Here is a 27,368-nt window from a genome sequence, read left to right as displayed (position 1 = left end):
TCAATATCTTCAACTAGTTAAAGAGTTTTTAGTACCAGTTTACCCAAAAGAACTGGATGTTCTTTTGGCATGGTTTGTTCTTGGTGAAGCCATCATGGCTCTTAAATCCCCAGAATTCCTGCCCTCTAGCCTCACTTTGATTGATGGCTGCTTCAGTCACCCACTACATCAAAGGTTCACAGCCCATGCCTACAAGACCAGAAACCAAGCTCCAGTGGACTTACCCCTTTTATCTCCAGAATTTCTGCCCCCAAGATTCCCATAGTCCTTATAGGTGTTTGTTTTAGTCACCTACTACAACTAGACCCAGTTTCAACTAAGCTTTACCTCACTCTCCAGCCATCTACTTCTCAAACACTGAGGACAACCTCCCCATCCCCATCTACTTTCCAGTTCCAGAACCATACTCTAATCAGCTCTGTCACTGCTACTATAAAGGGTATGCCAGTCTACTTCTCCCATGGCTTTATGTACTTTCCTTTTAACTTTCCAAATCTAAATATCCCTCTTTGGCTATCATTCTCCTATATGTTGGAGAATATAAGCTCATAGAGGGTAGGGACTATATATACTTTCATAGTTATATTCCCAGCACTTAGCACAGTGCTTGGCAAACAGTAACTGCTTAATAAATGGTTTTTCATTCGTTAATGATCACCGATCTCTTTTAGAAGTCAACTTTTACATAGTAATCCCACATTTATAATTTTGTTAAGGTCCAACAATAAACTTATAATCGTTTTCTGAAACCATTTTCTCTCCCTTTCTGAAAACTGAGGCATTACTTCACTGTCCCCAGACTTTTGGCATCCCTCATTCTCCATTATTCCTCAAAGATCACTAATAGGGTTGCTATAATCACTTTTACAAGTCTTTTCTGAGTACTCTGGGAAAGCATTAGCCTGGAGACTTGAATTAATTTAAAGGTACTCTCTTTCTATAATAATTATAGTATCTAACATTTATATAACACTTTAAAGTTTTCAAGTACATATATATGTGTATATGTGTGTGTGTGTGTGTGTGTGTGTGTGTGTGTGTGTATATATATATATATATATATAATCTCATCTGACCTAACAACTGTGAGATAGGTGTTATTATTGTACCTATTTTACAAATAAGGAAATTGTGGCCCAGAGAGATTAAGTGATCAGATTAAGCCCATGATCACACAGTTTATAAGGTTCAGAAGGGGGATTTAAATCCAGGCCCCTCTTGACTCTGAATCTAACACCCTTTCCACCACACCAGGATGCCAGTAGGCTTTAATTCTTCCTTTTATGATGCTTATTCCGACCTTTCAAGTTTGACAAGTACTTTCTTTCCAGGAAAAGACAAACCCTACAGAGTCAACAAAAGTCAATTAGGGGAATTCACTTCCCAGGCCCCTTACTTAACTTGTCACCTTACGAACTGGAGTTTACACAATTTATCAACTTGCAAAAACAAAAAAAAAAAAACTTGCCAGAAGCCCATAATGATGGCTGGGGTGGCAGTCCAATGAGAACCTAAGCAGTCTAATGGAAACTCAAAAGAACACATACTTTTCTTAACCATTATTAACTTTTCTTCTGTATCTGTCCACAAGCTTACCCAGCTGAATGGGGTTAAAAAGGGCTTAATTATGACTTAACTGGAGTTTCATAGGATTACAGGATTATAGATTCACAACTAGAAGGGACCTTATTACGTTTTATCCATCTTTGAAACTAAGAACTTTATCCAAGATATAATGTACCTGATTATTCAACAAACACATACGCATGCACACACACACACACACACACACATACACACACACGGGAACAAGAATAGCTAAACAACAGGTATCTCAAGAGCTTCCAACAATAATTTTTTCTTGAGGATGTCAATGGGAAATGGTAATCCAGAAAGGGCTAACACCAAGATGGCAACCAACTAAAGACTTTCTCATGAAGTCTCCCGGGCATCCAAGTATCCAAGCCCAGGGATTTGATACTCCAGGTCAAGAAGAAAGACACAGGTCCACGACAAGAGTCATAGTTACAATTGATTTGTAAAATAATAAGCATGAAAAATTATGTAAAACAGAGATAAATGATTCCTGACCTGATGACATCAATCTTGGAACTCCTTCGTTGTTGCTCCTTCTCTGGCACTACGTGCCAAGTGAACACCAGTCTCCAGTCAAAACCTCCAATCTGTGGCTCTCCTGAATTCCCCAAATACTCAAATGTATTCCAATCAATGACATCAATCACAGGACATACAACTGCTGATTCTTCTTCATGAATCCTGAAAATAGCAGATGTTTGTCCCTTAGTAAATTTGAAAATTGAAGCTCTGTTTGCACTTTCATTTTGAAAGATAATTGTCCATAATTTTAAATAAGAACTTACACTTGGATTAGACTTGTCATGCTACCATGACCAAAAATGGAACTGGCCACCCACTAAGGTAGTGAGTTTGCCATCACTGTCAGTGTTAGTATAGAATTTTGTTGACAATGTTGGGGATGCTGGAGACAGGATTCCTGCACTGGGTAGGTGAACCCCAAATGGGATGAACCCCAAAGTCCCTTTGAGACTAAAATCCTATGAGAATATTGTTTGACCTTTAGTCCTTGCTGTAGGACATAAGAAAGCTAAACATATTTATTCATAGTCAATATTTAATTAAATAATACATGATTAGCCATGACAATAGCATTGTAAACAGAACCCCAAATAGTGATTTTTATCATTGCTTTTCCTGGCTACCATAGTCTAAGCTTGGTCTTTAGCGATTCGAATTAGTCACTCACCAAGCATTTATGATGCACCTCCTGTTTGCCCCACAAATGAGCTAATGCTGTGAAAGATACAAAAGATGTAAAAGATATTCCTCTTTTTGAGCCACTTACGGTTATATTAGGAAACCAGTAAAACCACTCAATAAAAATCCAGTCCAAGTGTGAATTCAGGCTACAAAAACATTAACTGCCATATGGTAAGGAAAAGACCCTTGGGGACCAAGCATAAGCAGTCTGGAAAAAGTTCATGGAGAAAGTAAGCCTTGAGTTGGGTCCTGAAGCAAGCACAGAATTCAATTCAACCAGCATTTGAGTCCCTACTTTGTACAAAGTACTATGAAGGCTACAATGAGGAGTAAGGCAGAACTTCTGCCTTAAAGAGATTAAAATCAAAAAGGGGGGTATAAGACAAGTATGTAAATAACTTTAACACAGGGCTCAGTGTGGTAAGTGCCTTGGCAAAAGAATACTGTGTTTTTGTGGTTTCAGAGGAGGAAAAGCTGACGTTTAGTTGGAAGATACAGAAGTTTTGTAAAGGTGGAACTTGAGATAAACCTTGAAAAACAAGTAAGAGTTTGACAGGCTAGGATAGAGCAGAGGGAAAGCATGAGTAAAGCACAGCCTAGATGGGGAAGAAAACCCCAAATGGGGTCATGAAGAGCCAGACACAACTGAAAACAACTAAATAACAATAAACACCTCTAATTAGGAGATACAGTATGGATGATGACTTGGCAAAGAAGACTGAGAAGGAGCTGTCAGAGAGGTTAAGTGTAAAACCAACAAAGAGCAGTGTCACAAAAACCCAGATTGGGGAAAGTATCCAGGAGGAGATGGGGATCAACAGTGTCAAAGGTCACAGAGAGATCAAGAGGGTTGAGGACTAAGAAGAGGTCATCAGTTTTAGCAATTAAAAAATCACTGGGAACTTTGGAGAAAGCAGCTTCATTTGAGTGATCAGGTCAGAAACCAGATTTATAAAGTGGGCATAATAGTGCCTTGCTTTGACTTTCTAATATTTTTATCATCTTGATCTTGTTATTAATATAATTCTCATGAAGCCCTCCTGTATATGTTTTTATTGATTATACTTTCATCTGGTAAAGTAACAAAATAAAAGCTTATTGATGATTTTTCAAGTAACCGTAACTGTGAACTTCCTAGGATGGTATCAGAAAATTAAGGTCTGGGGCAGCTAGGTGGTACAGTGGATAGAGCACTGGCCCTGGACTCAGGGGGATCTGAGTTAAAATCTGGCTTCAGACACTTGACACTTGACTAGCTGTGTGATCCTGGGCAAGTCACTTAACCCCACTGCCTAGCCAAAAGAAAGAGAGAGAGAGAGGAGAAAGAAAAAAAAAAAGAAAATTAAGATTATAGGCTTCCCTGGATCCTGTTTAAAACTTGTGAAGAAGATTGTGTTTTATATTTCTGTTATTGATTAATGCTAAGTTAATGTATGATTTAATACAAATAAAAAGTACAAAGCCCTCTTTTGTTTAGCTCTGGAATTTAATCAAAGTCTATTTGTGTTGTTGACAGATGTATATATTTCATGGCCGTCGCCCAGACTTTCATCACTTCAGGCTCAAATTGATGTAATAGTCTCTTAACTAGTCTCCTGGGCTCTATATTCTTCTTCTGCACAATCCTGCCCAAAAATACTACTTTCATTATGTCTCTACCTTATTTAAGAATTTATAATGGCTCTGCTAGCGCTCATGTATAGGATCATATCCAAACTCATTCACTTGACATTCAAGGACCAGTGTCTTCCTCTGTTAAATAGAGATAATAATATCTGCTTTGCCTACCACAAATGGTTGATGAGAAGATCAAATGAAATCATGTATATGAAAGCATGTTGGACAGAACTATAGAACTTTACAATTCACAAATATATGGCACTGAGCTAGGCACTTTAATACAAGGAAACATAAAGCATGACTCTTGTCTTCAATAAGTTTATGATATAACTGAGAAATAACATATATAAGCATATATATGAGCTGTTAAGTAATAAAAGAGATAAATAACAATAATCATATCCTGCTTGTGGTTTATGAATTAAAACTGAAACTAGAAAATGAGGGCATGGCTAAGGCACCCACAGATTCTAGTATTTAGAAGATCCTTTCTGCTTTATCTTCTATTTTGCACCATGTTTTAGATAACAATGGATTATAAAGAATAAAAACTAGCAGAATATAATAAAACAAACTTGACACAGGTAAGTGAGGTGGTGTGGCATAATGGATAAGAGTGCTGGATTCAGTTTCAGGAAGATTTGGGTTTAAATTCTACCTAAACAATCACCAGTTCTGTGACCCTGGGCAAGTGACGTTACCTCTCTTAATCTCAGTTTCCCCATCTGTAAAATGGGGATAATAATAAAAATCATCTTGAAGGGTTGTTGTAAGAATCACATGAAACATGTAAGGTGCATGATAAACTTTAAAGCATTAATTAAATGTTCACTATAACTACCATAGCCAACGCAGTTCTGAGTCTGGTCAAACCCAATGGCTCAAATCTAAGCAACTGTGTTCTAGAGTTATTGCCACATTAAGCAGATGTCAGGGAAAACAATTCAATTCCAAAGATATCCATGACAGTTAGATTAATATTCTACAGGCTTCAAGTATAGATAATAGTACAGAACCCCAAGGGCCACTGCAAAAACTGCCATGGAGCCTTCTAAATTGACCTATTGTCTACAGAGAAAGCCTGCCTAAAGACTCCCCCTGAGCTTGATCTAGTATGGCCTGGTCCAGATCCAAATTCTGATTCATTAAGTTCCATCAGAAACAGAACATTCTCAACCTGCTAGATACTCAGCTTCTAAACTATTAACACATCTGATGAATTAACAGCAAATAGCTTTGCTTTGGATGTGCTGTACTGAGTTAGATTCCAAGGTCAACAGCAGAGTGATTTGGCTCTGAGAACCTTCCTACCAGGGTCAAGGTTACTCTCAATGGTTACTCTCAATCTAGTGCCACTGTCTGGCCAAAGTAGAGCTGTCCTTGGTACCTATCACCTTCCCAGTCCTCTCAAGGTCTTCGGCAACTTTTGCTTTTTCTGCAGCAAAGAAAATTTTACACATATCATAGCCCTAAATTTCTTATTGCAGTTGTTGTTGTTCAGAAGTTTCAATCATGTCCAACTCTTCGTGACTCCATTTTTGGTTTTCTTGGCAAAGATAACTGGAGTGGTTTGCTGTTTCCTTCTTGAGCTCATTTTACAGATGAGGAAACTGATGCAAACAAGGTTAAGTGACTTGCTCAGGGTCACACAGCAAGTAAGTATCTGAGGCTAGATTTGAGCTCAGGTCTTCCTGACTTCCAGACTTCCAGAGCTCTATCTACTGTGCCACCTAGCTGCTCATATCCCTATACAATATGCAGCTATTTTCTACCATTTGTGAAGCAGGAAACCAAGATAGAGGATTAAAATACCTAGTTAAGATTACATAGTAAGATGAGGCCAACATGGCCAGTGTGGTTGTCCTAGGACATAGATTGATATGATATTAAGAAGCACTGAGAGTTACTGCTGGTAAGAGATGTAATCCCAGTAGAGGCAGAGCCAAGATGGTAGAATAAAGGCAGAGACTCATCTGAGCTCTCCCCCAAATGCCTCCAAATACCTCTAAAAATGACTTTAAACAAACTATAGAGCAACAAAATCCACAAAAAGATGAAGTGAAACAAATGACCAACCCAAGACAACTTGGAAGGTCAGCAGGAAGTGTCTGTTGCACCTGGGTGAGAGTGGAGCACAGTCCAGTGCAGGCCATGCCAGCACAGCCCCAGCCACAGCAAACCAGGAACAGACTTTGGGAACCACTGAATCAGCAGTGGCAGCAGCTGCTTCCAGAGCTCTCAGCCTACAGACAGTAAGGGGGTCAAACAACTGGTCAGAAGGAGACGGCAGGGGTCTTTTTGCTGAGGCAGAACTCTGTTGATTTCCCCATACTAGGATCCAGGTCACAGTCCTGGGTGGCAGTTCCAGGGCAAGGAGGAGCACTAGCATGCCAGAGCTTGCATCCTCAGTGGAGCAGGACCCTCATCACAGTTCCATGGCAGAAAAAAGTGCTGTGATTGCTCACAGACCAGAGCACAGGCCAGGAGAATAGTAAACACCTCTCCTTAGATCACCTTGGGAAAATGCAGGACTTACAGGCCCCTAGAAGTATCTCTGAAAACAACTGCACAAAACCCCTAAAGCTTAGGACAGTGCACACTACACTCTGGAAGCAGAGCCCTATTTCAACAATGAGTTAAAAGTCAAGTAATTGGCTGGGACCATGAGCAAACAATGGAAAAAAAAAACCTTTGACTATAGAAAGTTACTATGGTGACAAGGAAGATCAAAACACACACACAAAAGAAGACAACAAAGTCAAAGCTCCTACATCCAAAGCCTCCAAGAAAAATATGAATTCACTTCAGGCCATGGAAGAGCTCAACAGGGATTTTGAAAGTCAAGGAAGATAGGTAAAGGAAAAATTGGGAAGAGAAATGAGAATGATACAAGAAAATCATGAAAAATGAGTTAATAGCTTGGTAAATGAGACACAAAAAAATGCTAAAGAAAATAACACCTTAAAAAACAGACTAGGTGACTGAATCACGGGCAGCTGTGGAGGTTTCCTGACTTCTCAACTTACAAAAACCAAAGACAACTTAGAAGGTCAGCAGGAAAAGTCTGTGACCACAGGGAAAGAGCTCGGTCCCAGCCCCAGTCCCGGCCCAGCCACAGGGCAGCGGCTACTTCTTGTGCTCGGCCCACAGACTGAGAGGGAACCGAGTGGCTGATCAGAGGGGGACTGTAGGGATCTCTTTGCTGGTGCTGAGATAGGATTCTCTTGCTTTGCCCTTGCTTGGATCTGGGTTGCAGTTCTGGATGATGGTCCTGGGGCAAGGAGGAGCACTGGTGTGGTGGAGCTTGTGGTGTTGGTGGAGAGGGAATACTTTTCACAGTTCCAAGGCAGAAAAGAGTGCTTGTGGTCACTTATAGACTACAGCCCAGGCCAAGAAAGCAGTAAACACCTCGCCCTTGATTGTACCATGTTGGAAGAACTGAAAATTTACAGGTCCCTAGAAGTATCTCTGAAAACAGCTGCACAAAACCCCTGAAGCTTGGGACAGTATATTCTCCACACTGGAAGCAGACTCCTACCTTAACAAAGAGTTTAAAATTCAAGTAACTGGCTGGGAACATGAGCAACCAGTACAAAAAAATCAGACCATAGAATCTTTCTTTGGTGACAAAGAAGATCAAAACATACAACCAGAAGAAGACAACAAAGTTAAAGCTCCTACATCCAAAGCCTCCAAGAAAAATATGAATTGGTCCCAGGCCAAAGGATTGGCTCAAAAAGGATTTTGAGAAGCAAGTAAGAGAAGTAGAGGAAAAACTGGGAAGAGAAATGAGAGTGATGTAAGAAAATCATGACAAACAAGTCAACAGCTTGCTAAAGGAGTCCCAAAAAAATACTGAAGAAAATAACAACTTAAAAAATAGGCTAACCCAAATGGCAAAAGAGGTCCAAAAAGCCAATGAGGAGAAGAATGCCTTCAAAATCATTTAGAAATCTATCCTGACCTACAGGAAAATAGAATGGAAAGGGGATAAGAGAAGGGGGGAGGAGATAGAAGGGAGGGCAGATTAAAGGAAGGGGTATTCAGAATGCACACCATTTTGGGGTGGGGGAGGGATGAGATGGGGGGAAATTTGGAACTCAAAATCTTGTGGAAGTGAATGTTGAAAACAAAAAATAAATGAATTTTAAAAGTTTAAAAAAAAACAGACTAGGCCAAATAATAAAAGAGGTCCAAAAAGCCAATGAGAAGAATGCCTTAAAAAGCAGAATTGGCCAAGTGGAAAAAAGAGTTACAAAAGCTTACTGAAGAAAACAATTTCTTAAACATTAGAATAGAGCAAGCAGAAGCTAATGACTTTATGAGAAATCAAGAAACAATAAGACAAAACCAAAAGAATGAAAAAATGGAAGACAATGTAAAATATCTTACTGGAAAAACAACTGACCTAGAAAATAGATCCAGGAGAGATAATTTAAAAATTATTGGACTACCTAAAAGCCATGATCAAAAAAAGAGCCTGGACAGCATCTTTCAAGAAATTATCAAGGAAAACTGCCCCAACATTCTAGAACCAGAGGGTAAAAGAGAAATTGAAAGAATCCACTGATCACCTCCTGAAAGAGATCCCCAAAGGAAAACTACCAGGAATATTATAGCCAAATTCCAGAGTTCCCAAGTCAAGGAGAAAATATTGCAAGCAGCCATAAGGAAATAATGCAAGTATGGTGGAGCCACAGTCAGGATAACACAAGATTTAGCAGCTTCTACATTAAAGGATCAAAGGTCTTGGAATACGATATTTTGGAGGGCAAAGCAGCTAAGATTACAACCAAGAATCACCTACCCAGCAAAACTGAATATAATCCTCCAGGGGAAAAAATGGACATTGAATGACATAGAAGACTTTTAAGCATTCTTGATGAAAAGACCAGAGCTGAATAGAAAATTTGACTTTCAAATATAAGACTCAAGAGAAGCACAAAATGGTAAACAGAAAAGGGAAATCATAAGGGACTTAGTAAGGTTAAACTGTTTACATTCCTACATGGGAAGATGATATTTGTAACTCATCAGACCTTTCTCATTATTACGGTAGTTAGAAAGAATATATATAGACAGAAGGTACAGGTGTGAGTTGAATATGAAGGGATGACACCTAAAAAAAATAAAGGAGTGAGAGAGCAATGTACTGGGAGAAAGAGAAAGGTAGATGTAGACTGGGGTAAATCATCTCACATAAAAGAGGCAAGAAAAAGCTTTTACAGTGGAGGGCAAGGGGGAGTAGGTGAGGGGGAATGAACGAATCTTACTCTCATCAGAATTGGCTCAAAGAGGGAATAACATACACACTAAATTGGGTATAGAAATCAATCTTACCCTACAGAAAAAAGTAGGAGAGGAAGGAGATAAAAGAAAGGGGGGTGATAGAATGGAGGACAGATTGGGGGAGAGGGTAGTCAGAAGCAAAACACTTTTGAGGAGGTACAAGGTGAAAGGAAAGAGAGAATAGAATAATAGGGGTGGGGGATAGGATGGAGGGAAATTCAGTTAGCAACAGTAACTGTGAAAAAAATTTTGAAGCAAGTTTCTTTGATAAAGGCCTCATTTCTCAAACATATAGAGAAATGAGTTCAATTTGTAAAAGTAAGAGTCATTTCTCAAATGATAAATGATCAAAAGATATGATCAGTTTTCAGGTGAACAATCAAAGCTATCTATAGCCACATGAAAAAACATTCTAACTCACTACTGATTAGAGAAATATAAATTAAAATAATTCTGTGGTACCACCTCATACCTATTAGATTGGCTAATAGGACAGAAAAGGTAAATTACAATGTTGGAAAGCATTGGGGAAAATAATAATGCATTGCTGGTGGAGTTGTGAACTGATTCAACCATTCTGTAGAGCAATTTGGAACTATACCCAAAGGGCTATAAAATCATCATACCCTTTGACCTAGCAATACTACTACTAGGTCTATATCCCAAAAGAAATAAAAAACAAAAATGAAAAGAGCCTATATGTACAAAAGTATTTACAACAGCTCATTTCTGGGGGATTGAGGGTGAAAATTGAGGGAATGCTCATCAATTGGGGAATGGCTAAACAAGTTGTGGTATGTGATTATGATAGAATACTATTGTACTATAAAAAATGATAAGCAGGATACTCTCAGAAAAACCTGAAAAGACTTGCATGGGCTGATGTAAAGTGAAATATACTGTGTACAAAGTAACAGCAATATTGTAAGATGATCAGCTGTGAATGACTTAACTATTCTCAGCAATAAAACAATCCAAGACAATTCTGAAGGACTTGTGATGAAAAATGCTATCTATCCCCAGACAAAGAACTGATGGTGTTTGAATACAAATTGAAGCATATTTTTTTAAACTTTCTTTATTTTTCTTGAATTTTTTGTCTATGTTTTCTTTCACAACATGACTATTATGGATATATTTTGCATGACTACACATATATAACCTATATGGAACTGCTTGCCTTCTCAATTGGGGGGTGGAGGCAGAGGGAAGAAGGGAGAGAATTCGGAACTCAAAGTTTAAAAACAAAAGTTAAAAATTGTTCTTACGTGTAACTGGGAAAAAGAAAAAAGAAAGATCAAACTCAAAAAAAAAACAACAAAGAAAAGAGGGGAAAAAAAGAAATGTAATCCCAATATGGGGGTCAGAACTAGGTAAGAGTGCCATTTTTCTGAGTGGCCAGGGAACACAGAACAACCAGATATACAGATCACCAAAGTTTTTCCTTGTACCCCCTGCCAGGGGCAGAGAACTAGTAGCATTCTTTCCCTAGCACTGGCACTTCTAACAGTTACAGATTTATTATGTAAAGGAAACCAGAAAGAGAATTTGACACATTGGTCACATTCCAAGATGCCATTACTTATTTTAAAGTTTTTTCCTATGGGAAAAGTGGATCTTTTTTTTTTAAAAGGGAACATAAGTAAACTCTTAATTTGTTTCTTCTAGTGTAAGTTTGTATTTATATGGTGTTTTTAAGAAGAGGCTAAATTTCCCCAGAAATTACAAAGCTGCTTTAATAACTCCAAGCTTCCCATGGACACAAATGTCCTACTGTCTAATATGAACATCCTACCAGAGCTGCTGTATTGCAGTGAGACATGGAATACAATAATTTCCCAAGAATTTAAAAATAAATATCACATGGTGGATATGAGTAAACAAAACATATAACCATAAGCAACTTCCAAGATGAACAACAGTAAAAGATGTCACCAAGGAAATTTGGGATAGGGTGAGAAAATGTGTCAATCGGTCAATAACTCAACAAGCATTTGGGAAACACCTGCTATTTGATAGCAGAACAATGGGACTGTCATGTGGCAAGCACAGGGGACAAGCAGACACAATTAACCTTGCAGAAAAAAACAAGGTGGGCCTTCAGTACCTTGGAGTGAACCTTCTATCAAACTTTTAAAGGATATGGACAAAAGTCCTACATAATGGACAGGCATGGAATACCCAAACTGATGAGATTACACATCTATTTGTATATTTCAGTGTTAAAAGTCCTTTCCAGTCATTTGATCCTCCCAATAGGATCCCAATAATCCTATGAGTTAAATCTATCACCATTTTACAGATAAGGAAACTGAGGCTAAGAAGGACTAAACTCAAGGTTACACAACTATTGAGTGGCAGAGCCAAGAACTGAACCTAGGGTTTTCTAACACCAAAACATGCATATAAGGTAATCCAGGACTATAAGCTTAGCAACTAATCAATAAAAAAGCATTTTTAAAAGCTTACTATATGCCAGATCTTCTTTTAAGCCCTAGGGAAACAAATAAAGGCAAAAAGAGTCCTGCTCTCAAGGAGCTGATATTCTAATAGGAAGGATAACATGTAAATAATTAGGAACAGACAAGATATATACAGAGTACATGGGAAGGGATCTCAGAGGAATAGTTGGAGGGGCTTTGAAAACCCTCCTTCCAAAAGCAGGATTTAGTCAGAGACTTGAAGGAAGCCAGGGAATCCAGCAGGCACAGGAGATGAGAGAGAACATTCCAGGTAGGAGGGACAGTCAGGGAAAAGGCACCAAGTCAGGAGACAAAGCCTTGTGTAAGAAGAACACAACCTGAATAAACCATTGAAGCTGGATCATAGAATGCGTATAAAGGATGAGAGTGGAAGAACACTGGAATGGTTGGAAGAGGCCACGTTATGAGGAGTTATGAATGGCAAGCAGAAGACTTTTTGATCTTGGAATACGGAGCCACTGGAATGTATTGAATATCAAGGCTGACGTGGTCAGAGCTGTTTTAAGAAAATCAATTTGGTGGCTGAGTAGAAGATGGATTAGAGTGAGGAGAGAGAGGGGAAATGGGGAGAGGGAGGAAGTGGAAGTGGAGGAGGAGAAAGGGGAGATGAGGAAGAGGAGGGGACCAACCAAGTAGAAAGCTATTATAATAGTCTAGAGAAGAGGAAACTGAGGGCCTTAACTAGTAAGGTAGAAGTGTGAATGTAAAGAAGGCCACAAATTGCCTGATAGCAAGGAATTCCAAGGTTCTCCAACTACTCTCAAATGTCCATCTAAAGACTAATTAACTCCTTGTTGGTAGTGGTAAGTGCAAGTCAGTTTACTGATGTGAGCACTTTAAATGAGCAACATTAAGGGAAGAAACAAAGATGAGAGTTTCTTGAAAGATTATTCTTTGTTCACTTCATTTCAAATCTTTTGACTAAAACAGATTCTCCTACCTTTCCAGCAGTGGCTCCAGCCAGCCTTCGTGACATTCACAGTGACAGTCAAGGAAGGTCAGAATCTCCCCAGTAGCTATAGAAGCTCCCAGAAGTCGAGCTCGAACTAGTCCTTCTCTTTTATTTGCCCGGATTAAACGTACTTTATGCAGGCCAGACAAATGGTTTTCCAAAGGCTCCTTTAAGTGTTCTAATAAGAATAAGAACAATAATGACTAGAAGCTGAGCAGACTGCCTAACTCTAATATAAATGGTTTCACATTTTAGAAAAACAAAAAAGTTTTCTAAATGGTTTTATTTTTCTTAATTATTATATATCACTTCCTTCCAACAAGTGCTTTGCAAAATAAACTGAAAAATAACCTCAGTAGTTACAATATTTCCATCCACCCTGTTGAAATAAAATGCCTTAGGAGAATAAAGGATGAAAGGATGACAGATTTGGGGTTGGAAGAAACCTTGAAGATCATCCAGTTCAGCCTCCTTCGTTTTATAGATGAGAATTCTCAGATCCAAAGAGGTTGGTGACTTACCCAAGCTTACATGGGCTAAAATTAGTAGAACCAGAATTTGAATCTAGATCCTCAGACTTCAAATCTATATCCCTTTCCACTGTATCACATTGCCTCCTCCAGACCCAGCTATTTGCTGTCCTTTATATATAGCAAACCACGTATACTATTCTCATCGGGTATTTTCAGTGATTTGAATTGTCTACTTTCTTCCAACACAGAATAATTCAGATGAGTGCTGGACTTGGATTCAGAAACATCCAGGGTCAAAATCACCTGTGTGACCATAAGCAATCCCTTAACCTCTCTGAGCCTCAAGCCACTCAGAGATGTACATACTAAGTTATAGATCATTTGCAATCTGAATTGGTAAAATATATTTATTTTGATCCCTTGATGAACATCCAGTTGACCCATGACGTATTGTCCTCCATGCCAATTTAAAGTTAATGGTATATCATGTACGTATAAGAAAAAAGCAATTTATCAACAACATTCAAATAAACTTATATTAACTTTCTTTGCAATCTTAAGTACCAATTTAGTCTCAATTTCCTCCACTAAAAAAATAGGAATAATACTTTAGGATGCCAAGAATTCAATGAAAACCACTTCTTTTTGTGCATAGTGGGCATTCAATAAATATTTGTTAACTGATCTTATATAACCTGTTAATAGCAATTAGGTGTGGGACTTACACCTAATTGTAAAAGTTTGTTAAAAAAAGTTGTAAAACAAATTCCATGGTATATACTCATACTGTGCATTTATAATACAATACAATACAATAACCATTTATTAAGCTCCTACTATGTGTCAAGCACTGTGCTAAGTTCTGGGGATACAAATAAGAAAAATAATGACAATTCTTGCCTTCAAGGGGCTTACCATATAATGGGGGAAGACAATACAAAAGGAAGCTGAAAGCAGAGGAGGGGAAATACCAGAGGGACCAGGCACAGGGGCATAATGAAGAGGACAATGTACTTGAAACAAAGCAGAGCAGCTGGTGACAAATGAAGGATCTAATTATAAATATTATAATCTTTATATATGTTGTTGTTGATGTCATATTACAGTTTACCTATGAAGATACTGAAACTCAGGTATAGTAATCTAATTCACTATATGTGTGTGTGTGTGCGCGCGTGCGCGTTCATGTAATAGTTGAACTGCATTATAATGTTATAATTGATCAAAAGCTTAAAGATATTTAAAAAAGATGTAGATCCCCCCCCAAAAAGAGCCATTAGCCCTTAAGACCAATTCTAGTAATGCTTTCTCGGTGTTTTGATCATAACCTGAAATGGACGCCCTTTCCTCTTCAAACCAAAAGCTCCTATTCTCTTCTCCAGAATTGGATGGTTTTCTTCACCCTGAGATATACCGAGCTGCTTTTGGGCTAAAATATACTTGTAACACCAAAACTACCCTTTGTTACTCCCCTTATACTCTCTTGACCCCTCCACTTTCTTGGGAGATTCTGAAACTTGAATCATGGTGCCTGACTAGGAAATGCTGGTTTGATTTGTGGTCTCTCTCCTTACTTCTTTAATTGTGGATTTCAAGTAATTTATCAGCCAAGACAAATAAGATTCTATAACTGTATCTTAGTCATCAGAAAAACACTCAAGGAAATCTCTCTTTCGCTGCTATTCTTACTGATAGTAATATCTCATAATGATGCCATGCATGATTGTCTTTAATGTAGGATATAGAAGAGATAATGAAGCTAATCTCATTTCTGCAGACTGGTGCAGCACAGGTGCATCCATCTCAGTGTAATGGCCAGCCCCAAGCTTTTCATTTGACTACTATATGTGGTTCTTTTTGCTAAGACCACTAAGCCATCTGCTTCCTAATCTATTGATTTCTTTCTCTCCACTGAGGATACTCTGATATCAATCAACAAATATTTGCTAGCGATTAATGTGACCAACATTGTGCTGGATTCTATGGGAGATATAAAAGTTGCATAAGACATTTATTAATTAAGTGCTCCCCATGGACTTCTTCCCTACCAATGCCATCAATGAATTTACAACCTAATTCACTTTATGTACATTCATGTTTCATTGAAAACATCCTTACATAAGATTAAACGATCCCAACTCTACAGGTGAGGATCTAAGGTAGGATTCGAAACCAGGTCCTCTGAGTGCAAAGGACTCTTTCTACTATCTAACACACTGTCTCTTCAAAATGTTCGTTTTCTCCTCTTTTGAGAAGATATCAGAAACAAACTGGGGAAATAAATCTTGCCCTGAAGCCATAGTGTGTCTGCTATGCTATTGTTAGGTTACAAAAATTTTGTCCAGGTGTATTTTTGTCTTTGAATCCCCAGTGTCTTCATAGTACGTACCTGGCATATAGTAGATGCTTAATGAATAATTATTGATTGTTGATTTATTTTTGGATCATAAATTTAGAGCTGCAAAAGACTTTAAAGGTCACCCAGTCCAATCCCCTCATCCTACAGATGAGAGAACTAAGTCCCGGAGAAGATAAGTGACTTGCCAGGGTCACAGCTCTAGTAAGTAACTGAGGCAGGATTTGAACCCAGGTTTTCCTGACTCCTGACTAGTATTTCATCTACTTTACCATACTTTTATCCAAGATGCTTCATCCACAGTCAAAGATTTCAAGTCAATTAAATAAACATTTCTTAAGTCCTACTGTGTGCCAGGCACTGTGGATACAAAAAGAGGCAAAAGATAGTCCGTCCACTCAAGGAGCTTACAGTCTGATGGGGGAGACAACATGCAAACAAATATATGCAAAGCAAGCTATATACAGTAGAGAAAAGCTCCTACAAGGAGAGCAAGAAAGCTCAGGAGAGACCTAGAAAAAGTGGTTTGTTTGTTTGTTTTTTCCTGCAATGCCTCGAAGGGTAAATCTAGGAAAGGTACTGTTTATCTGTCATCTTTCCTTCCTATTTTCACAGCCACAGTTCTGTTATTGTTTATCAATGCTTCAATATGAGTGGGAGGCAAGGAAAGACTGGCATGATACAGGAATGTCCCAAACGACACTGCCCTAATAGAAGTCATTTTGCAATAAAGTTCTTAAGACGTTGGAAAAAAGTGTGAAATTATTTTTCAGTGACTAGAACAGTACAGCTGCCACGTCTACCTTCCTAGTTTAGGGATTCCTGCCATGGCTAACTCTGCTCAGTTCTGTTTCTAAGGAATTTATTCCTCCTATAACATTGTTTTTACCTACCATTATATTCCCTTGGAGTCGGTTAATGACATTAGGGAGGCAAGTGAAGAACTGATATTCTGCCAACCTATCTTTATCTCCTTTCTTAAAGACTGCCATTAGGACATGCCAGAGGCCAGATGGCATTCTGCTGTATGCCAGATCCACAAGATAAAAAGTTAAGTCAACATGCTCTGTTTCCCTCCTCACCTGAGGTTTCTGGCAGGGCCTTGTGATGGTGATGGAAAGTCTACCTTATTTTACTACTCCTTTTGATACTTTCCCTCGAGGTCTGAGGAATTCTGAGCTCATCTCATGTACAGCTGGCATGATATAACAAAGTCTGACCTTGGAATCAGGAGACTTGGATTTGAATCCCAGTTTTGACAGATATTAACTGGGTGACCACAGGCAAGTTATTTAACCTCTCTAAGACTCAGTTTCCTCACCTATGTAATGGAGATAGTAATACTTATAACTACCTTCCTCATAAGAGTTGTTGGGAAGAAAAAAAATACATAAATCTGGCAGAACTAAATATTTTTTTTTGTTTTTTCTCTTCCCTCCCTTCTCTCTTCCTCCTTCCCTTCCTCCTTTCTTTCCTTCCTTCTTTCTTCTCTTCCTTCCTTTCTTTCTCCCTTTCATTTCTTCCTTCCTTCATTTCTTGAGACTAGACCTCCCCCCCATCTCACTCAAGCTGAAAGTCCAGCCACTAGTCACAGGCACAACTCCATTATTGATCAACAAGGAAACTTTGGCCTGATCAGCTTCCAAACTTTAAGCAATCCAGTGGACACCTTCCCCCAACCCCCACTCACTATGTTAGTGATGGACTTAATATGGACAACTTTTCAGCTTTAGCCCTATTCCAGTACAGAATTCCTAGACTCAAGCAATCCACCAGCCTCAGCCTCCTCAGTAGCAGGGATGACAAGTGTGTGCCATCATGCCAACACACTTTATAAATTTGAGTTATTATAATTATGACTTTCTAATTATAGATGACACAATAGTGAATACTCTGAAAAGAGTCTCAGTTGAAGTCTTTTGAATAATCCTTCTAACATACACTGAAAGGTTTTCTCTTTGAGCAGATTCCTACTCTCCTTAGATTCCCAGGAGGACTGGTCTCAGGATTCACACCACAGAATGTTTTTTCTGCCACCAAAAATCTCTATATATCCAAATGTGCTGTTTGCTTTGCCTTCCAGTTATTCTATGGAATAATCTTTCTGTGACTTATTGATGTTTCATTTTTTGTTTCTATGGTTGATATTTTGCCAGTGCTTAAAAAATTAATTTTACATTTACAACACTGTATCTCTTTATCATTCTCTCCAAATGTATCTTCTTGTAGCTATTCAAGTATCTCAGAATTTTTCTAACTCTTGAGGAAAACCATCAAGAAAAGGAATAAAATATAGTTAACTTTTCTCATGTACAAGGATGATGGACTTCAATTTCCACCATGGAAATTGTTCCATTGTATCTGGTTATAATTGACCAGCTTGAGACTGACACATAGTGAAAAAGGTCTTATTTCAATGAATTCTTGTGTTAGCAACCACAGCTGGGAATTTCAAGTTTGGCCTCTTATGACCTGACTTAGCAAGGTCATGCTCCCATAGCTAGGTAGGGCAGTGGACAGATCATTGAGCCTGGAGTCAGGAAGACCTCAGTTCAAAGTTGGCCTCAGACACTTACTAGCTGTGTGACACCCAGGCAAGTCACTTAACCTCTGTTTGCCTCAGTTTCCTCAACTGTAAAATAGAGATAACAAAAGCACCAACCTCCCAGAGATGTTGTGAGGATCAAAGGAAATAATATTTGTAAAGCATTGTTACGTAAAAGGTGCTTAATAAATGCTTATTTCCTCCCTTCCTTTCATTCACGGCATCTAGTAACTAGTCCCTGCATCCCACAAAATGTGAGATGTATATATCTTGCAGGTCAGCACTGTCAGCACTAGTGTAGGGCAGGTATGCCTTTTCAACTATAATAGTGGTTGTATTGTGCCTAGGTGTCATATTTCTCTAAATTTTCCTTCCAATAGCATTTTCTCTTAATGTTTTTGTTGTCATCATTCAGTCATTTTCAGTCCTGTCCAACTCTATTACCCCACTTGGGGTTTTCTTATCAAAGATACTCAAGCAGTTTGCCATTTCCTCCTCCAGCTCATTTTACAGAAAGGGGAATTGAGGCAAACAGGATTAAATGACTTACCCAGGGTCACATAACTAGTAAGTGTCTGAGGCCAAATATGAACTCAGAAACATGATTCTTTCTGACTTCAGATCTAGCACTCTATCCACTGCACCACCTAGCTGCCCTCAAACTCTTCTCTTCTAATAAAGAGACAATCATCACGATAAATAAATTATAGTCACATGTGCCCTTGGGGAAATTACAGTGTACTTGAGGATAGAAATCCTGAATCCCAACTCCTCATAATGCTCATTTCTCTTTCCAACACCTCCTTTATAATGAACAGATCGTTTACACTGTTGGACATCTTTACTAAAACAGCCCCAGAAATCTTTACAACTTCTACCCCAAATCTAAGGCCAATTTTCAATCATCTCTGTATATTTGTAAGCATAGTTTTAACATGACAGAAATTTTTAGATGCCATTACAATGAAGTTTCCTCATAACTTTTGAAAAAAGTTGCTGGCCATCACAAATGCACACACTATGTTTATTTCGCTAAGGGGAGAATGGCTTCCCCATTGTCTTTTACCAATGGATCCAACCCAGAAATTCATGTCTCTTCCAACTTTCCGGTTTAAGTCCTTCAGAATAACAGAACAGTCTTGGGGCAAAGTGACATAGAATTCCTTCCTCCTCTAATCAATGACAAAAGTCAGACCATATACTCTATGCAACACATAGACATACACACACACACACACACACACACACACACACATCACCCCAGAGATGCAGGCACTACTGAAAAAAGTACTACTCTATTTATTTTTTATAACATTTTTTGTCATTTCTGTGTCAAGAAAAACTACGTCTTCAAATAAAATTCATTCTAAAAAGTTGCTTACCTCTATCACTATAATCATCGACAAGGATGATTTCCTTAAGTAGAATATCTGGAGATGTCTCAAGAACACTATAAACTGTTCGTAGAAGAGTTGACCATGCTTCATTATAAAAAGCTATTACAACAGATGTTTTTGGCAAATTCTCATAATCATATTTCTTCTCTTTGCACCTGCAAATTAAAAAAAAACCTCATTAATTCAGACTCCACTAATTTGTAAGTCAGAAATGGAGCTAGACTGAAAGTGATTTATAAATGGTAATAGTTCACATTATAGAGCAATACGGTTTACTAGTGTTTTCCTCAAAACTGCTCTGGTGAGATAGATACTGAAAATTTTATTACCTCCATTTAACAGATGAGAAAACCTAGTAATAGGAAATATGGGTACTTAAAGAGTACAGGCATACCTCATTTTATAGTACTTTGCTTTATTGTGGTTTGCAGATATTGCATTTTATACAAACTGAAGTTTTGTGGCAACCTTGTGTCAAATAAGTCTACTGGTACCATTTTCCAAACAATATGTGCTCGCGTTGTGTCTCTGTCACATTTTGGTAATTCTCATGATATTTCAAACTTTTTCATTATTTTTATCTGTTATGTTGATCTGTGATTGGTGACCTTTGATGTTACTATTGTAATTGTTTTGGGGCACCCATGAATTGTACTCATATAAGATGGAAAACTTAATTGATAAATGTTGTGTGTTCTGACTGCTCCCCTTCTCTCTCCCTCTCCTCCGACCTTCCCTATTCCCTGAGACACAACAATACTGAAATTAGGCCAGTTAGTAACCCAAAAATGGCCTCTAAGTGTTCAAGTGAAAGGAAGAGTCAAACTATGAGGCAAACTTCATTGTTGTCTTATTTTAAGAAATAGCCTCAGCTACCCTAACCTTTAACAATTACCACCCTGATCAGCCGCCATCAACACTGAGGTAAGATCCTCCACCAGCAAAGATTGCAATTTACTAAAGGTTCAGATAATGGTTAACATTTTTTAGAAATAAAGTATTTTTAAGTAAGGTATGTACATTGTTGGGTTTTTTTTGGTATTTTTTTTTTAGACATAATACTATGGGCAGCTAGGAGATACAATGGATAGAGGGAAATGCCTGAAGTCAGTAAGACTCATCTTCCTGAGTTCAAATCTGGTCTCAGACACTTAGCTGTGTGACCCTGGGCATGTCATTTAACCCCATTTACCTTAGTTTCCTCATCTGTAAAATGACCTGGAGAAAGAAATAGCAAACCACTCCAGTATTTTTGACAAGAAAACCCTAAATGGGGTCACAAGGAGTCAGACATAATTCAACATACTTATTAGACTATGGTATAGTGTAAACATAACTTTTATATGCACTAGAAAACCAAAAAGTTCACGTGACTTTCTTTATTGCAGTAATCTGGAACCAAACCCACAATATCTCTGAGACATGCATGTCTTTGGCAACACTGCTCACCTGGTTTTATTATATACCTGAAGGTAACAAAATGGCACATCTTCAAACATATTCTATATGTCAGACATTTCTCAAGAATTCAAGTTGGTCTGGGTAGCACTGGTATAAAAGTATCCTATCAAAGGTTCCCAAACTTATTTGGCCTACCACTCCTTTTCAAAAAAAAAAATTACTTAGTGCTCCTCCCTAAGGTTAAGTTAACCCTCATTTTTATTCAATGCCCCCCCCAATTGTACCTGAGGCTACTACCGCCTCCCCCCATCATTCCAGCACCCCCAAGGGGTAGTATTGCCCACTTTGGGAACCAATGGTAAATAGATGCCTGAGACAATAGACTGAGTACTTGGAAATTAAATGTCTAAGAACCACATAGATGTTAACATTGGATAGAGGATTACATAAAAAGGCAAATTAAGACTCTTCTGCTATCTATATACATACACATATATCTATGTATGTGTACATAGATACTTTTTATACATACAGACTCTTCTGCTAACCATCTTTATGTACATACAGATAAGTACATACAGATATGTACATAGCAGATAAGTCTATATACATATATACACACACATATTTATATACATATACTATATATATATGCACACATACATATATACATATAATCTTATAAGTACATGATGGTCAATCTATCAATCTAAACTTGCCCTATCATATATACATACACACACACACACACACACACGCATATGAATACATACATACACATATGCACATATGTGTATATACCTGTTGATAAACCATAGCCACAAATGTTTTAAAAATCTAAGTGCTTTAGAGAAAATGGGGCAAATAAAAGGCATGTTATCAGATTTTTGTGATTTCCTCTGGTCACAGAAGAAATCATAGGATCATATGTCTCTTCCAACCTGCTCATTTTACAGATGAGGAAACCAAATCCAGGGAGATTAATTGATCTGTCCATGATCACAGAGGTGGCAAGTGTCCAGGGGCTGGCTAGCAAAGATGACTCCTCCTCTGTATGGAATGACTGACTGATCATCAGAGATAGGAGAAAGCTGGCTAGCAAAGGATTAGCAGAGGTGCTTCACTTGGGTCAGTCCCAAAAATGGTAGGGTAGGATTAAATGGCTAGGCTATCTGATTCTTATTCCTAACATCTAAGACAGTTAGCTTGCAGGAAGAGTAAAGGAACACTAGGTATATCTAAGGCAGTTGGACAAGGGTCAGAATTAATCTAAATCAAGTTTGAAAGGGTACAGTCTTTTCAGAATGTATTGAGGATCATGGGATCATAGGATTTGGAGTCAGAAGGAGCTTTGGAGATCTCTAATCAAACTTTATTAAGAAGTCTTTTAATTAACTTAGTAGAACCTTCATCTCAGTGAGAAAAATCAGTGTGTATCATTTTGTCTTTGAGACTAGCTTATCTGCTCTGTTTTTCGCTCAATATATTCACCTGAGCTTAGCAATTACAATTTTCAGAAACAAGGACTGAAGACATAAGTCATAACCAGGGCTCAGGCAGTATAGGATAAACTAGGATGGGCCAGGACTGGGAATTCTAAAAGTGCACCCAATTAAAGGGCTTAGTTAAGCCCTATATTCTAAACATGAGAGCAAGTCTGAGGGCCTGTTATTCTAGGGCATGTAGAGACGAGTACAAAAGGCAATTGCGAACCCAGTAGATTAACCCAAAGGAGAAGTAGACAAGAGGGACAGAATACTATGATCCAAAGCCTAAAGAATCCAGGACCAGGATGCCTATTCAAGTAGGGTAAAGGGAATCAGGGAATGAAAGCATGACTAGTTGGGAATTCAATCAGGACAGTCCACCCATCAAGTAATCTCCAGAAACCCAAAAGGACAGAACATGAATGGTAGAGAGTTCTGGTTACAGGTTTTAAGCACCCACACTCTGGGAGACTGGTGTTCAGGAATAGGAAACCAGGGACTCACAGTTTACTCCTCAGCATACTCTCCAATCCATTGGCCTCCTGTCTTTTCCACTAATATGCCACTCCATCTCTCAGCTCTAGACATTTTCTCCGGCCATCTCCCATGCCTGGAATGTTCTCCTTACTCCTTTACAACTATTGACCTCCCTGGCTCCTTTAAGTCCCAGTTAAAATCCTGTCTTCTATAGAAAGCCTTCCTCAATCCCTCTTCATTCCAGGCTCTTCCCTTTGTTAATTATTTCCTGTTTATCCTGTATACAGCTTGCTTTGTATATATTTGTTTACTTATTGTCTCCCCCATTAGATTGTAAGCCCCTTTAGGGCTGGGGCTGCCTTTTGTTTCTTTTTGTATCCTCAGAGTTTAGTATGGTGCCTGGCATACGGTAGGCAGTTAATAAATGTTTATTGATTGATTAAGTCCCAAAGAAGGAAACTGAACACTAAGGATTAGGATATCAAAATATCTTATCAATTTAAATTTGTATCTCGTTCAGCATGGATTTCTTTTTTCTCCCCCTTTTTAAATGTTTTATTGATCCTTTTTTCTTTTTTTCATTTTTCACTTCCCAATGATTCCCCCCCACCACCACCACACTCCAAAATAACCCTCCCTTGTAAGCAAAAGAAATTAACACAATAGCCATGTCTGAAAATGTATGCCTCCTTCCCCAACTATTGCCCACTCTCTCTGATACAAAGAAGGCAATTTTGCATTCAGTCAGCTCTAGCAAGTTTTTCTGACTGCATATTCTTAAGTTCCATTGTTATTTTCTTAGTGTGGTGAATCATAATCCCACCCCTGATGTGTGATCTATGGGTCCATAAGCACCTCCATTAGCTTCCTCATCTGTAAAAGCAGGGAACTGGACCTCTGATGTCCTTTCTAGTTTTGTACCTATGAGTTGGGAACACATAATATAAAAAGAAGAAACTTAGAGTAGATGTGACAGCTGTCTTCAATCAAATGAAGGGCTGTTACACAGGAGGTATTAGATATGTTCTGCTTGGCCTCAGGATAGAACTAGGGGCAATAAGTCGAAGACAACGAGATATATTCAGGCTTGTCGTATCAGAAAATGTGCTAACAATTAGAACCATCGAAAAATAAACTAGGCAGGGGCAGCTGGGTGGCGCAGTGGATAGAGCACCAGTCCTGAAGTCAGGAGGACCTGAGTTCACATTTGGCCTCAGACACATAACAATTACTAGCTGTGTGACCCTGGGCAAGTCACTTAACCCCATTGCCTAGCCCTCCCAAAAAAGCAAACAAAAAAAAAAAAGAAAAAGAAAAAGAAACTAGGCAGCCTCAGTAAGCACTGAGTTCCCCGTCACTGGAGGTCCTCAAGCAGAGGTTGAACAACCACTAGGTGGGGATGGCTACAGAAGGAATTCTTGGTCCAGTACAAGTTGGACTTGATACCTTCTGAGGTTTCTTGTAATTCTCAGATTCTGTATCATAGCTTTTTGATATTTCATCTCATAAGGACCTATAGTTAGAGCTGGAAGGGACCATAAAAGTTATCTAATCCAATCCTCTCCTTTCACAGAAGAGAAAACTGAGGCCCAGGGAGCTCTAGGGACTTGCCCAAGGTCATACAGCTAGTTAGCTCCAGATGCAGAATTTGAACTCAGGTCCTCAGAATCCAGTCCTTTCTTACTCAAAGTTTATAGCATGCTGTTCACTCCATAAGGTTGTCTCTCAATGATAAGAGAGATAAGAGCTACCATCTGCGCTCCAGGGGTTAAAATCACCAGATTCAGGCAAGCTACTTTACATGGTAATAAAAGAACTAATAGATACTATTGCTGAGTGGTCAGTGATCTTTGAAAAATAATGGAAAACAGGAGAGGTGTTAGTGTTGCAGAATTGAAGAAAGGCAAGCTTCATCTCACTTCTCAAACTATGGCTGATGAGCCTGACTTCAATTCCTGGGAAAATTCTAAAACATATTATTAGACGGATTATTTGTGAGTGTTTAGAAAGGGAAGCATTGATCATTAAAAGTTACTATGACTTCATCAAGAACAGGCCATTCCAGACTAATTTCATTTCCTCTTTTCACAGGGTTATTAGATCAGGGAAATGCTCTAGCTAGAATATAATGTGATTTCAGCAAAGCATCTAACGTTATTCTTATGTACAAAGATGTCAAAATATGAGCTAAATCAGTCCACTAGCTTTACAATGTTTGAATTACCAGACCTGAAGACTAGTCAGTCATTGATTCATTGATTAATCAATGTCACCTTTGAGGAAGGAGGAGTGAGTGTTCCCAGTGATCTTTTACCCTATGATGCTTCATATTTTTATCAGTGACTTGGAGAAAAACATAATTTGCTAATCAAATCTGCAAATGATAAAAAGCTAAAAAAAAAGAGAGAGAGAGAAAGCTAATATTTGGAATGAAGGTCAGGATGCAAAAAGATTCTTAAAGGTCAGAATGATCACCAAATCCTAATAGAATGAAATCTAACAGGAATAAATATGAAGTCCTACAATTGGGTTCATAAAATCAATTGCACAAGTACAGGATAGGGGAGACATGGGTGAATGAACATGTGGCTTTGATAACTGTTGTCTGACTCTTCATGACCTATTTGAGGTTTTCTTGGCAAAGATACTGGAGTGATTTGCTATTTCCTTTTCCAGCTCACTTTACAGATGAGGAAACTGAGGCAAACTGGGTTAAGTGACTTGTCCAGGGTCATACAGCTAGTGTCTAAAGTCAAATTTGAACTCAGGTCCTTCTGACTCCAGACCCAGAGTTCTTTGCCACTTAGCTGCTTCGATAGGGTAAAGTTCAATAGGAATCAATCACATCAGATGATAGCCAAAAAAGCTTAGGCAAGAGAGACATAGTGATCACAAGGAGAGAAGTGAGGATTCAGCTATATTCTGTTCTGACCAGATCAATATGAAATACACATTCTAGAGATGGAAATTAAAGTGAAATACAACCAGAAGAGGGTGACCTGGATAGTATGAAATAGAGAGCCATAGGAAAGTTCAGGAAATGGGGATAATTAGTCTGGAAAAGAAAAAAAAAACTTTGAGAGGCCATAATTAGTTATCTTCAAATATATTGTGCAAAAGAACAACACAATCTTGTTTTTTTTTTTTTTGCTCTGCTTGGCCCCAAACAGCAGAACCAGGACCACCAAGTGGATGTCATAAAGATCTAAGGGAAATCTTTCACGTCAATTTTCTCATCTCTAAAATGGAATTAAGTAATATAGTATTTATCTCTCTAGCAACTATGGAGGCCTCAGTATCATGTATCAGGAAACCTCCAAAGGCTCATGGACACTCCTGAAGACTTATCTCATTTGGTAAACTTAAGTTTTTACTTTTTGGCATTGAGTATTAGACTTTTTTTTTTTTTTTGAGCAAACACCTTATTTGCTGCTAACGGTGCTAACCAGCTGCCTTTTCCAGCTTGGTTTCTTTTCCTGAGCAAGGAGGAATGAATATCATTCTGAGGTGTGTACAGTCTTGGAGTCGACCTTGTGAGTACAGAAGACTTAGATCCCATAAAGTCAGAGTTGACTGAGATCCCAAGGAGGATTCCCTAGCAATTATTCCAAATCTCTTGTAAAAGCCAACTATCAACAGGCTTAACTCTAGTCTAGATGTTTTAACTGCAGGCTTGTACCAAGCTGTTTGAGCAGTGCAGGGATACGGAAAAATGTACTGCCTAGTTGGAAATCCCATAAAATGTATTATAGTCTAATGAGGTTCAAGTATCAGTTTCCCAGAAGATTGTTATCAGTGATTATAAGTTAAGGTATTGAATCCTGTTTTAAGTTTGTTTTTGTTCACATGTGCCCTTGTAGCATTTAGCATTCCTTTTGTGTATTAGAGTAAAATAGCAGTCCTATATCTGACTTACATTGTACACTAAATACCTCATATTGCCCCCTTTAGGAAAACCCTGGATGTGAGCTAAACCTAAGCTTATAATGTCCAGGATTCTGGGGCTTAACTAGCAGATCAGTGTGAAAAAGGGAGCCCCTCAGTTTTATGATTTCATTCATTATGAGAATCACACACACACACACACAC

General features: G+C 38.4%; 1 protein-coding gene across 1 annotated transcript in view; it reads right to left on the bottom strand.

Annotated features, from left to right (window-relative positions):
- The window catches only part of LOC114026113 (polypeptide N-acetylgalactosaminyltransferase 12-like), a 48,346-nt gene that overhangs the window by 20,201 nt on the left and 777 nt on the right, over positions 1-27,368 (bottom strand). The window contains exons 2-4 of the mRNA XM_027839741.1: positions 19,900-20,069; positions 13,132-13,321; positions 2,092-2,277 (exon numbers count right to left, since the gene is read on the bottom strand). Coding sequence (XP_027695542.1) covers positions 2,092-2,277; positions 13,132-13,321; positions 19,900-20,069 — 546 coding nt within the window. The remainder of the gene's footprint in view (positions 1-2,091; positions 2,278-13,131; positions 13,322-19,899; positions 20,070-27,368) is intronic.

Source organism: Vombatus ursinus, unplaced genomic scaffold (assembly GCF_900497805.2).
Source record: "Vombatus ursinus unplaced genomic scaffold, bare-nosed wombat genome assembly UNPS02014832.1, whole genome shotgun sequence".
In the NCBI taxonomy this organism is placed as follows: domain Eukaryota; kingdom Metazoa; phylum Chordata; class Mammalia; order Diprotodontia; family Vombatidae; genus Vombatus; species Vombatus ursinus.
This window is presented reverse-complemented; position numbering and strand designations above follow the sequence as displayed.